This window comes from Hydra vulgaris, chromosome 04 (genome assembly GCF_038396675.1).
Source record: "Hydra vulgaris chromosome 04, alternate assembly HydraT2T_AEP".
NCBI classification, from domain to species: Eukaryota; Metazoa; Cnidaria; class Hydrozoa; order Anthoathecata; family Hydridae; genus Hydra; species Hydra vulgaris.
This window is the reverse complement of record NC_088923.1, coordinates 32192985-32206992: the sequence shown is the minus strand read 5'-3', so window position 1 is coordinate 32206992 and position 14008 is coordinate 32192985. Positions and strand designations below refer to the sequence as shown.

Below are 14008 nucleotides of genomic sequence, written 5' to 3'. Positions count from 1 at the left end.
AAAATAAAAAATTTTTTAAAAAAGCTAAAATTTCTAAAAGCATCAAAACACCGGGAGAAAAAATTTGTTGCGTATGTGTCATGATTGAGATACTTATGTTATTAATATGCTCAGGTAATTAGTCCTAATAAGTTGCGGGTGGTCTGAAAAAAAAGTGTCTGAAACTCAATAAAGAAATAACTTAAAGAAGGTGCTGCTGTAGAGGCAAAAAAAAAGTAGCGAAAACGCGTAACGCATTTCTAAGTAACTCAACTCAGCAAATATATTTTGTATTGCTAGAAGTTATATTGCATCACTAGCGTCTTTTCAAGTACCGCATTGTAATTAAAGTTATTTTATTAAAGCGTTAAAAATCATACAGTTTGTTTTTTTCTCACTATTACAAAAGTTACAAATTAAATCTAAGTTCTTATTTAAAAAATCATTTTTATTATTTTTTTAAAATATGAAATAAATTTTATTTTGAAAAATTTTTTTTTTCTTGAAACGTAAAATAATATTTGTTTATTTTCTTATGATTTTACAGTTGGTTTTTGGTTATTTTATTAACCGTTAATTATTTCGTAATTAACGCAACTAACGTAAATTATTTCTTATTTAATTTGTGAACTCTTTTTAATAATGTTTTTAAACAATAAAGAGTTTTTTTTTGTTATTTATCAGTTACCGATAACATATTCGTGATCATGATTTATTTTCATAAATTAAACGAACATCATGAAAACTTTACGTTATTGAATCAACAATAAACAAAATATCTTATTAATAAAATATTTACATCAAAATAAATCGTGCATTTTTTAAACTATTATGACTAAAAATAATTTTTATATTTAAAAGGAATTTATATATTTAATTCCTTAAAGATAAAACTTAAAACACTTATTTTTTTAACTAATTTTTAACAACAACAAAAAAAATTATTAAACAAACTGTTTCTTTAACAAAAAATCCATTAGTTTACAATTGCGGTTAAATGCTTTTACTTACAACTTTATTTCTTCTGAATAAACGTCACGTTAACGACAATCAAAAGATAATTTAAATATTCTAAAAAATAAAAGTTTTTGCGTTGCGCAAAACTGCTGAACGCGAAGGCAAATCGCCTTTTTGCAGGCAAAATGCGAGCTGTGTAACGCTTCTTAACAAGGCCTGATATATGCTGCAGCCGTTTATCAAAACGTCTTAATATGCTTATTACATATTTCGAGAAAAACGCAATTAAAAAAAAATTATTAGGAGAAAGTCTTTGTAAAACATTTTTTAAAGTGAATAATTTTTATGAATTTTTTCATAACTCTTAGAAAATATGTATTCAATAACGTTTGTAGACATCTAAACTAGCTTATTTTGTAAAAAAGTCAAAATTGATTTTTTTTGCCTTAAGGCGTTTTGAAAAACAGCTGCATTATGGATGATACAGCGAATATGTTGAAATGAGATAGTTTGATGCAAAATTTAAAAGCTCTTAACAAAAGCCACTAAACCAAAAAAATTAATAGTAATTGCAGTTTAGTGCACTTAAAAATTTTAAGTATAGTGTATTGGTGTTTGCAAAGAAACATTATATATATCATTTTTCGTAATTTGTTGAAGACAATTTTTTTGTGTATGTGACGTCACTTTGCGGCAAAAAACTAGAAAAACAAACTAGAAATAAGATTTTATTTAAGTTTTTAAAAAGTTTTATGGGATATATTCTAATAAAAACAAAAACTATTTATTTATTACTATTGTAATAAATACAATCTCTTACCCATGAAATGATATATCTGTATCAGTTTTATATATTTTTATGCATTTGTATGCAACATAATTAAAATTAATCAAAAATTGTAAGATAAATACAAAAGGAAACTTAACGCATAAAGGTTTATTTTGCCACAAACCGACGTCAATGCGCAAATAATATTCTTTAGTTTTTAATTAAAATCATAAGAATGAACTTTTTTTTTTATGACTATGTTTTAGTGGTCTAAAATCTTCTTAGTTCTATTTGTATAGCATTGTACAAATGTTTGTAAGTGTAAACGTCTTTAGCATATGTTGAGTTTGCATGCATTATATGGAATAATCGTGTATAATATATCTATAAAATGAGGAAACTTTAAAATTTTATTTTAAACTATAGAAGTCTTTTTTGCTATGTTATTATTTTTTTGCTATAAATATGTAAGATTGAAAAAATTTCAAAATTTATTACGCTGGAAATCCTAAACTCCCCAAAACAAAACTAATGACAGCGCACTTAACCACTGAGCTATCAATGAAATGCATTTATTAAAGTGAAATCCAATAATATTATAATGTATAATATATTCAGTAGATAACAAGGTGTATAATAAATTTATGTTGTTTATATGGTCCTACAAGACATCCCATAATCCAATGTACAGGCATGAATATATGGATTTTTAGCCGAGTTGGCAGGGATTTATTACCAGTTATTTGTGATGACATCATGATATGACAAGCTTTTATATTAAAAAAAAAAAAATTTAAATATTTTAAAGTCTTATTTTAATTGTTATATTTAATTATTTTAGGTAAACGGTTATTCCATGGAAAATGTTCCTTATGATGAAGCGATGTCTCTTTTAAAAGCTAGTAGCTTAAGTCTAACAGTTTTAAAACCCAGTATTAGCATTAGTTCTTCACAAAGAATATTCAGTGATGATGATAAATCTAGCAGTACTCGTCCATTAGTCTCACGTCATGCATTAAACCAAACAACATCACTAGACGAAGAAATAGATAAAATCTTATCCAACATGTGCAATGAGGGTAGCTGTGGAAAAAGAGATGGTAAACAAAAAGTTATTACCAGCCTAGACAATCTATCATCTTATAGGAAAAGTTCATATTTTATGAATCCATTAACTAAACATCTAGGTATTGATCCAGCAAATTGTCAAGTATGTACATCATACACTAATGAAAAAGCCTATTTGTCATGTAAACCAAAATCTGTGCAAGGATCTAAAGTAAACAATGTGCTATGCAGTAGTCGCCATTCTTATGATTATAGTTGTTTGAGTCCACCCTCACCTCTCATCCTTCCTTCTTCTCCTCTCATTCCCTCTCTTAACATAAATAGAGCTGATCCGTTAGCTTTTTCACCTCGATCAAGTCAACATTCAGAATCAAATTTATCTACGAAGTATTTTAGACCAACTTCAATGATATTGTCTGGAAATAAGTTCTTAGATACAAAGCATAAGACTAGACAGCCAATTAGGGAAACGTATTTATCATCATATCAAGCTAACAATCGTTCACGAAGAGCAGTAAGTGAAGTTTATGATAGCCAAAGTAATTTACTTAAAAAACATTTTAGTAATAATCAAAATAAGAGTGAACAATTTGGAACTTTTCCAGGAAATATGCGCCTTGATTTACTTCAAAACAGTTGTTTTAAAAACAAAAACACTCATTCATTTGGTTATAAGTCAGGTAATTCTTCAGACTTATCTGATAAAGCAGTGTCATCCAATTTTGGCAATATTGCATCTGTACACGAAGAAACAGATGAGTGTTTGCAAGCCTTTTCTCAAATAAACAAAATGGAATCTAAAAACTCAAGCATTCAACAGACCAATAAATCTTGCAGGTTTGAGTTAATAATGATAATTTTTGTTGTTTTGCATAGTATGTTAGTGTAAAAGAGAAACTGACTATTAAAACTTGATTAAAAAACATTTTACAAATAAACTAACAATTAAAAGTATTAAATGACAGTTAACAGTTTCCAGAATAGTTATTCATTGCGAGAATATTTTATAACGAATTATTATAATAAAAAATTACAAAAAATTTAATAAACAAAAAAATTCTAATTGAAAAATTTTCAACCTCTGCAGTAGTATCTGTATGTAGCAGGTGTGACTTAATCAGCATTTTTTACTATATGTAGATTCTCCACTTAGTAGTGTAATTGCAAAACTTTCTCTAATCAAATATTGTAGCAAACTGTAGTCAAAAATGTCAAAAGTACTATTTCGCTGTTTAGCAAAATAGTTTAAATTGAAGACTTTTAAATTCCAGACTTTTTCATTTACTGAAAATAAAGTTAAATTACAAACTTAATACTTTTGTTTTTTTTCCATTTTATAGGGCTTTTTGACTAGGAAACACTTTGCAATTAAATTAGGAGTTTACATTTTAAAAATGTGTTTAGTGTTGAAAGCGGAGATGAAGAGCCTCGTCTAATAGTTATTGAAAAAGGTCAATACCCTCTGGGCATAACTATTGCACAGGGCAAGGATAATGGAATTTTTGTAACTGGCTTAAATAAAGAGTCAATTGCCTCAAAGGTTGGTTTAAAATATGGAGATCAGTTATTAGAGGTGTGTTGTATTTTTATTTTATACATTATGAATAGAGATTGTATTTTATTTTGCTTCAAATATTTTTCTAAAGTTTTTGTTTTCAGGTAACTCCTGATTGTTAGTGTTTTTGTGAGTCTTTCTTAGAATTAGGCTTTGAGATTTTAAATTATATTAGATGTAGACTTTTTACTTCTTAATGTTTAAGTTTTAACTTGAAGATATAAAACTAAAAAGTTTTAGCTAAGGTTTATGTGATGTCTAAGCCAAATTTTTTAATTTATTTTTCTGCAATTTTACTTCTAGTGCCAGTTCTCAATATTTATTTATCAGTGTTTTCAATATAATTGTTATTATTACAATTTATTTTTTGTTTTTTATTCATCATGTTTTCAAAATAATTGTTATTATCATAATTTAAATGATTTTGATTGGCTTATTATTTTTATTACTATTGATTGATAAAGTTAATATATTATTTGCAGTAAAAAATTTTATTGTTTTAGTACAACGGTATCAACCTACGAATGGCATCATATGAACAGGCAGAATGGATTTTGAAACAATCTGCAATTGAAAATACTGTGACAGTCAGAGTGCAGTATAATCCTCACAGTAGGTTCACCAATAGTTTGAGTAATTTATAAACTATGTTAAAATAAGAAAATTAAACTATTAAATCAAAGTGACCTGAGTGATTATTTGTTCCCTTTTTTATAATACTAGGATAAATTTAAAAATAACTATTAAAAGTAATAATTGTTTAGACTTATTTTTTCATTTTTTTTTTATATTACTACTAAATATATAAATTGCAGTAAATTTAAGTAATTGTTAAAATTATTTTTTTAACATGTAAAAATTAAGTTAAAACAAATAAGCACCCAGGATGCTTTTGGGTAACACTTTTTTAATTTTGAAGTGACTTATTTTTAACGAAACTAGAATACTTATATAAAATATTTTTTTAGGAATACAAGATTTGTTAAGGTAAGCAATTTTTTTTATTTACTATTTTTATTTTTCTGTTTTATTTACTATGGTATTATTAAAATAAATTTCTTTTTACCACTGATCTTTTATAAAGTCTTTTGATATAACTTTTAATAAATCTTCTATAAACAATTGTATGTCTTCTATGAAGAATTAAGATATGTCTTTAATAAATTTTGTCTAATCAGGATCATTATGATTGCACTACTTCTGGTAACTTGTAATCCAGTAAAACCTGTTATGTGTCCTACTGCTTTGTAAACTTTGCTTTTCTACACAAAGGCTAACAGAAGATAGTTCTGACTTAAAATACCCCTGGCCTTGGAGGTTTTGGTTGAGTAAAGATGGTATCTTTACTCAAACGGCCTACCACTACACTTTATGCGGTAGTGGTGTAGTGGTAGAGCGCTTGCCTCATAAGCAAGAAGTTCTGAGTTTGATCCCCACTACATTCCTGGTTGTACCACGCTTAACTTGTTTCTCCGGGCAGGGGCCTTGTTTATCAAGGTTTGTATTTCGGAGTTATAGTGTTGAGATAGGGTTGTAACCACAATTATAGTAACCTCCTTGACTCTAGTGGCCTTCTAGAGGTGAATTAACATATAAAATAAAATTGAAAAAATCTTGATAAAAATATTCATTTTGAGCATATATTAACTGCATCTGGCTACTGTCTTGTTTAAGGTCTTTTGGCTACTGTCTTGTAGATTGACTTTAGAGGTAAGCAGAAAGTTTCTGTTTTTAATAGGCTGTTTTAGATTGCTTTTTATCTTAGATGATGAATGTTGGGCATTCTTAACTTTATTCATAGGTTATTGGTTGCACCTTCTTGTTAATGTCTTCATGTCACTTTTAGTTTTCTCAATCTCTGTAGTAGTCCTCGAAGAGGCTTATTCCAGCTGTAAAAGATCAGTGTAATTAAAGTGCCATATTTATGCAATAGTAGCAGAATGCTCACTTTATACACTGTGCAACATAATGATAAGACACCCCAAAAATATTTATAAAACTCTACTATACATTTATAGTCAAACACTAATATTTTTTGTAAATGAAAGCAAAGGGTTTACAACACTAAACAATATTTTAACAAATTTATTTTAAATGTAACTTCACATTTTATAAAAAAAAACGTTTTTTCAGTGCGACAAAATTATAAGACAATTTTACAAAAAGCGTTTTATTTACAAACCGCAGTTCTGGGCAATTATGTATAATTATTTGATGTAAACACCACAGACAATTATTTAACTGTAAACCTTTGTGAACTGTCAAAAATTTAATTCTGGGTTTTTTTTTTTAATAAGTATAAAATAACAAATTAATTAATAATGAGTCGTGCTGCACCATTAAGTCCAGATGAGAAAAAAAGGCTGTCTAACTTATCTAAAATGGGTCACTCTGTTAGTTACATGGCTAGAGCCATTGGACCCAGCTGAACTGTGATTAAAACTACATTAATAGTCCTTATATGTATGAAATAAAAAAAGTCCCAGACATCCATCAATATTCAGCGCATTTCTGAAATTTCTGAAATCATCAAAACATATAAACAATCGTGGTCAAAGTTGTCTAAAAATAAAATCATTTGCAAAGTCAGCAATAGTGCTCGATCGCACGCCATTCCTGTCCAAGCCTGAATATCCCATGATATGATAATAAATACCACCAGTAATAATTATATAGAGATAACTTTTATTACATTGGCAGCTTTGAATTTTTTTTTACATAAAATATTTTAAGAATCACCTATTTGTTTACTTGTAATAACAAATGTAATATATTTCTGTTTTTGTTTTTTTAATGATTTTCTATTTGAAATCTTTATAAGTTCCAATATATATAATTGAATTTTGATTTTTGAAAACACAGATATGTAGAATTTTTTTTATTTATATAGAACTGCAGGGCGCAACAAATTTTTTTTTTTTAATGAACGTTAACGTTCGTATCTTTATTTATTGACGAATATCTAATTTAAGTGGTATATGTCAAATAAGGGAGTTTTATTTTTAGATAAATTTTTTTATTCAAAAAAAGTTTTTTTAAATTAAAGGAAGTTTTATTTTCAAATAACTTTATTCTAGTTAATTAAAAGTTGTTAGATATATCAAAGATGCTTATTGAATTTTATCAATTTTTTGTTATTTCAAAACAATTTTTAATGCATTTGCAAAGTGCATGCAAATTAATAACTAATATGCAATAGCCTTATGACTGTAAATTTTAATCTGTTAATACAAAATATCAAATTTTTCACTATTTAGTTCGTTAAATTTATTTACTTGTAAACAAACGTATAAACTTAAAGTAATAAAATGAAAGGGAACTAAAAATAAAATAAAAGTTGTTTTGACATTTCTTTTTTTAAACTTTAAAAAAAATAATATCTAAATAAATACTAAATATGGTAATATTATATTTATAATATTAAGTATTTAATAATAAAAGTATCATATTATTATGGTTGCCCGACATTGTCTTTTATGAAGGAGAACACAGTAAAAAAATTTATTTTTACAGGTTTGGCACTGTGTATATATATATATATATATATATATATATATATATATATATATATATATATATATATATATATATATATATATATACAGACACACACATATATATACACACACGCACACATATATATATATATATATATATATATATATATATATATATTTATATATATATATATATTTATATATATATTATATTAGATTATATATATTTTAGCAAAACTTAAAAAAAATTTTTTTAAATTTTAAAAGTGTTTTTAATGCAAACAAACATTTAAAAAATAATTTTTTTTTTAAAAAAAGCTTGCTTTTAAAGAAAGCAATGTTTTAACTAGTAATTACAAATGGATTCATTTTAACTGAAATTATGGATACTTTTGTAAACGCATGTAAAAACCATGCTAAAACATTATTGCTTAGTCATTTAACTTAAAGTATATTGAAGAAAGTAATCATGTTATATTATTTCTTTAAAAGTCGTTGAAAATGCATTTTAAATTTAAGTAACCAATTGTTTTTTTGTCATAAGTATGTATTTTTTAAAAAACTATCAATCGCATAATTTTTGGGAAAAAATGCTGAAGTAATGCCTTTGTTTTAAAAACTATTAAGCGAACACCAATGTTTGCTTAAGTAAAGGTAAATAAACGTGACATTCGTTTTTCTGTTTCTTTTTAAACAAATCTTTGCACATTCATCAATTTATCGCACCCTAAACTGATTTTTTTTTATTTTTTAACTTTATAAACTCACTAGATATGCAAACTTTGCAAGTTATTTATGTACTAGCCTGGAAATTGCATTTCTTTTTTTTTAGTTTATAAATACTTTCTTGTAATTATATATATATATATATATATATATATATATATATATATATATATATATATATATATATATATATATATATATATATATATATATATATATATATATAAAGTAAGTTAAATATAATTTTTTACAGTTATTTGAATTTTGTTTAATCTTCTTTTATTAAGTTGTATGTGTTTTGAGTCTTTTCATAGCCATATTGAATCAAATTCACCAATAATGTCACCAATATTGCATCGTGGATACTCATCAAGTTCGGCTGCATCTAATTTTCCTTCTAAGAGTCAACAGCAGGACTCCAGTTATTACAGCCATAAAGCTGCAAGTGCTTGTTTACCTTCTGACCAATCTAAGATTCAAGATGATGAGCTTAAATAGTATGTTGAAGAAAATTATAGTTGCGAGCTGATGATTATGATGATGATGATGATGATGATGATGATGATGATGATGATGATGATGATGATGATGATGATGATGATGATGATGATGATGATGATGATGATGATGATGATGATGATGATGATGATGATGATGATGATGATGATGATGATGATGATGATGATGATGGCAGCGACAATAAAGATAATGATTAATGAAAACTTGTAGGGGAATAATCACTTCTTCAAGTTTAACTATGTTTTACTTTAAATTAAAGTTTTAGTTCAAGATCATTTTAACTTTAGTGCGCCAATTGTAGAAGATAATGAAGAAGCTCGTCTTATTCATATTGTAAGGCAGCCCAATACAGCACATCTAGGTATTGAAATTATTGGTGGGAACACTGTTGGCATTTTTGTATCTGATATCAAAAAAGAAAGTTTAGCATTTTTGCAGTCAGGTTTGAGATGTGGAGATCAAATTTTAGAGGTATGTATACATCCACAATCTATGCTATTTGGCACCATTAAGCGCTTGCTAAACTCTTAACAGAATTTTAAATTTTATGTTAATTCATTTATTATCCGCATATATTTTTAATTTTATTTAATTTAAAATATTTTTACTTTTAATGTTTCTAGTTTTTTTAATCTTTTTTAAAAAGGACACATGTAAATAACAGTTTTTTAAAACTTTTTTTAATTTTAATTAAAAAATTTTATTAAAAAAGGTATAATTTTAAACTTATTAACAAATGTTTAATTATTAAATATTTAAAAGAATATATAATATTTAAATTATTTTTGATACATTAATTTTGATAATTTTAATGTTTACGTTTTTAGTACAATGGAAAATCAATGTTAACAATAACGCTGGAAGAAGCAACATTAGAATTATTTAAACCATCTGATGTTGCTGATTTTTATGTGAAATCAAACTCAGGAGGTTATTTTTTTTTTATCTTTTTTTTTTTTTTTGTTGGCTTTTATTATGTCCTAATTTGCTTTTGCAGCTATCCTTTTTTGGAAGACTTTTTTGGAATATTAATACTTTAATATTGTTGTTCATTAAATATTTAAGACCAATCAAGTTAAATTTATTAGTTCTTTTTGTTTTTATTTGTTTTTGCTGTTATCATTGTAGTGTATTATTTAAGAAAAAAAATTATTTTTATATTTAAAAATAAAAAAATTTATGTTGATAATTTTATTTAATGCAGGATTTTTACGTGCACAAGTTGAGCAAGGAGATCATTTCTATATTCAGTAAGTGTCAACAGAAAAAAATTGTTCAAAAAACAAAAGTATTTTCACATAGATCTCATTGTCAATTGATATGTTTAATTATCCCTGCTGATCTCTATATCTGTATGACTTTATCAGTAGAGTGCCAGTTAAACAACATTTTTTTTCAAATGTCTGTTTAAAAAATCTTACTCTTTATGTATAATTGTTCTATATACAGTGTTCTATAAAGTGTTCTATATAGTAAAATAGTATCTATATAATAATTACTATCTATATAATAATACTGAACTTAATAGTAGTTGTAGTAGTAGTAGTAGTAGTAGTAGTAGTAGTAGTAGTAGTAGTAGTAGTAGTAGTAGTAGTAGTAGTACTAGTGGTGCCCTTTCAAGCCTGTTTGACACAGAACTCTTGGCAGCCATTCTAACCAAGGTAATGGCAAGAAAGAGTTACAGCAGCTTTGTTTTATAAGAAAATGTGAACAAAAGTGTATGCAAATATCTAATGTATGTAAACTTCAAATTATGTAATGTTAAAACATACTAAAACATATATCAAGTTTTACAATTTTACTCTTGCTTAAAAACTGCGTTGCTTCAGCCTCTCCTTAGTTTTTGATCTACAGCATTAATTTTTGATAAGAAATTTTTTATATAGTTTTAAAATTTCAATTGTCAACGTGCTAGCATGACCAAGTGATTAGCGCACTGAGTTTCTGAACAAAAAAACTATGGTTCAAGTCCAACCATCGGCGTCCTTTTTTTTTCAATTTTTTTACATTTTTAAAATACTTGTGAAGTTTTATAAAGATTATATACAAACATATCTAATGATATACACAACAAACAAAAAGATTTTTAAAAAACCTAAAAATTCTAAAAACATTAAAAAAAGGGGGATATTTGTTGTGTATGAGTCATGATTGAGATACTTACGTTATTTTAGTTTTCAAGTTTTTTTACAACTGTTTACAAATTTTTTAGTTGAGTTTGTGCAAAAAAAAATGAGTATAAAACGTGTTTATATATAGAATATAAAATCTATAGAACTATAAAGTTATTTTGTTTTGCATTTTAAATAACAAAAATAAAAAAATAAACAAGCTGATGATTTGAACTTGCCACGCGGCTACCTCAACTTTTTTACAACAATAAGGGGGTTTAAAAAGTATGTTTTATATAAGAACATAATTGAAAATTCTAATTTTATACTTAAATTAAACTATTTTATTAAATCACTATTAATTAATCACTATTAATTAAATACTTTTGAAAATAATTAAAAGTTAAAGTTATTTAATATTGATACAATAAAGAAATTTAGAATTTTACAGCTATTTTACCATGCCCCTGTTAAACATTTTAAACTGAGTGTGCAACACTCGGTTTGGATTGTTTGTGCAACAACGACAGAATTTAGATAACCATCAAAATAGTATTATACTCCATTATTTTTTGGCTTCGTATACTTTTTGGCTGATCCTTAATCTAAACTTTTAAATAAAGGATTGTCCATAAATTACACAACGCTAAATTTCACTAATGAACAAAACAAAAAAGATCAAACTTTTTACTAGCAGAATCGTATGTTAAATAAAAAATCAAAATAGCTCATAAAGTTTAATAAAAATCGCTACCTAAAAGAACTGAACTCTCCTTCTTTTTTAAAAATAAATTTAGTGTTGCGTAATTTATGGTTGATCTCTAAGCATTTTATAGTCTGTAGTTTTTAATGACCTAAGATCTTCTTAGTTCTGCTATTTGTATAGCGTTGCATACAAACTTCTGTAAAAGTAAACGTCTTTAGCATATGTTGAGTTTGCAGACAGTATATGGAACAATCATATATAATAAATCTATAAAAATGAGAAAACTTTTGAATTTTATTTTAACAATTAGAAAAATTTTTTGCTATACAATTATTTTTTTGCTATAAATATTGCTATAAGCAATAATTATAGCAATTATAATCATTATAGATATATAATATAATAAAAATTTTGCTATAAATATTGCTATAAGCACAGCAAGATTGAAAAATATTCAAAATTTATTAGGGGAGATCTTTAATCCCCCAAACCACACTGATGACAGCTAAACTAAACCACTGAGCTATTAATAATATGCATTTAGGAAAAAAACAAACCTAATTTATTTATTTATTTTTGAACATCTTCGCTTCCAACAAGGCTGCAAGCAGCCACTAATAAAGTTGGAAGTTACTGAAAGAGAAAAGATGAAGATTGTAGGGCAAGGTAACGATTGACGGACGACTTAAAAGATTGCAAATTATATGAATCAGGAAAGCAAGATAAAGGAAGCGAATTCCAAAGAGCTGATGTTCGAGGAAAAAAACTAGACGAATAAGCATTTTTGGAGCACTTAGAAGCAGTCACAGAAAAAGGATGAGACTTAATTGAATGACAAGTAACATGAGAATGAATTTTAGTAGATGACACAAAAGACGCTAGCTCTTTAAAGCAGTGTCCATTAGAGTATTTGTAGAAGAGAGAAAGAGAAGCAACATTACGACGATGTGATAATGGTTGGAGGTTGGCTGCAAGAGCAGGTCCAACTATGTTTACAATGCGTTTTTGCACCTTGTCTAAAAGGGAAAGGGCATCATTAGAAGATCCGCAACAGTATTCCATACAAGGCTGGATTTAAGATTTATAGAGATAGAGAATAAAATCCGAAGTAAGAAAGTGACAAGCTCGATAAAGAGATGCAACCTTAGCAGATGCTAATTTTGCAACTGATTTGATATATGGTTTCCAAGAAAGATTGGAAGTAAGAGTTAATCCTAGAAGATGAAGAGTAGGTGACATATCGAGTACATCACCGTTCATAAATATAGGAAGATCTAAATTATTGCGATAACGATTGGCTGAAAAAAATTGAGTTTTATCTGAATTAAAGTTCACCAGCCACTGTGAGCCCCATGCTGTAGCAGAAGTGAGATCCTTTTCAAGCTCAAATGCCCCCTCCAAGCAATCAGAGGGTGTTGGTTTCTTATCATGACAAAAGTAAATGGTAGTATCATCAGCAAACAATGCCACCTTAGATGTGAGAATATCTGGAAGATCGTTAATGTAAATTAAAAAGAGTATAGGGCTAAGGATAGAACCTTGAGGAACCTCTGAAGTTACAGAATAAGAAGAAGAGTGTTGTCCATCGAAGACAACTTTTATGCTACGATTGGAAAGGAAGGATTCAATGATCTTAAAGATGTTGCCGGATACACCATAAGAAGAAAGCTTATGGAGAAGACCAGCATGCCAAGCTTTATCAAACGCTTTTGAAATGTCAAGAGCGATGGCCTTGACATTTCAAAATGATGGCTCGAAATCCATATTGATGGTCAGAAAGTAAGTTATTAGATTCAAGATGAGAAATTAAGTGTTTGTAAATTAAAGATTCAAAAACCTTGCTTATGAAGGAAAAAGACTTATGGAACGGTAGTTAGACGAATCAGATCGCTCTCCAGAGTTTTTGAAGATAGGGATAACAGATGCCGCTTTCCAGCAGGCTGGAAAACAAGACTCTGATAAGCACTTGTTGAATAGTTTTGAGAGTATAGATGACAGCTCCGGAGAACACTTCTGCAAGACAATAACAGGTATGTTGTCCGGGCCACAAGCTGTAGAAGAGTCTAGGCAGGAAATGATGCTGGAGTGATATGAATGTCAAGCAATGGATCAACCTGTTTG

The 14008-nt window shown here is 27.0% G+C and overlaps 1 protein-coding gene across 1 annotated transcript in view; it reads left to right on the top strand.

Annotated features, from left to right (window-relative positions):
* LOC101241087 (disks large homolog 5) overlaps positions 1-14008 on the top strand; it is a 61553-nt gene that overhangs the window by 40225 nt on the left and 7320 nt on the right. The window contains exons 9-16 of the mRNA XM_065796093.1: positions 2547-3610; positions 4178-4346; positions 4832-4940; positions 5297-5315; positions 8866-9048; positions 9358-9541; positions 9898-10000; positions 10275-10320. Of these exons, the coding sequence (XP_065652165.1) occupies positions 2547-3610; positions 4178-4346; positions 4832-4940; positions 5297-5315; positions 8866-9048; positions 9358-9541; positions 9898-10000; positions 10275-10320 (1877 nt within the window). The remainder of the gene's footprint in view (positions 1-2546; positions 3611-4177; positions 4347-4831; positions 4941-5296; positions 5316-8865; positions 9049-9357; positions 9542-9897; positions 10001-10274; positions 10321-14008) is intronic.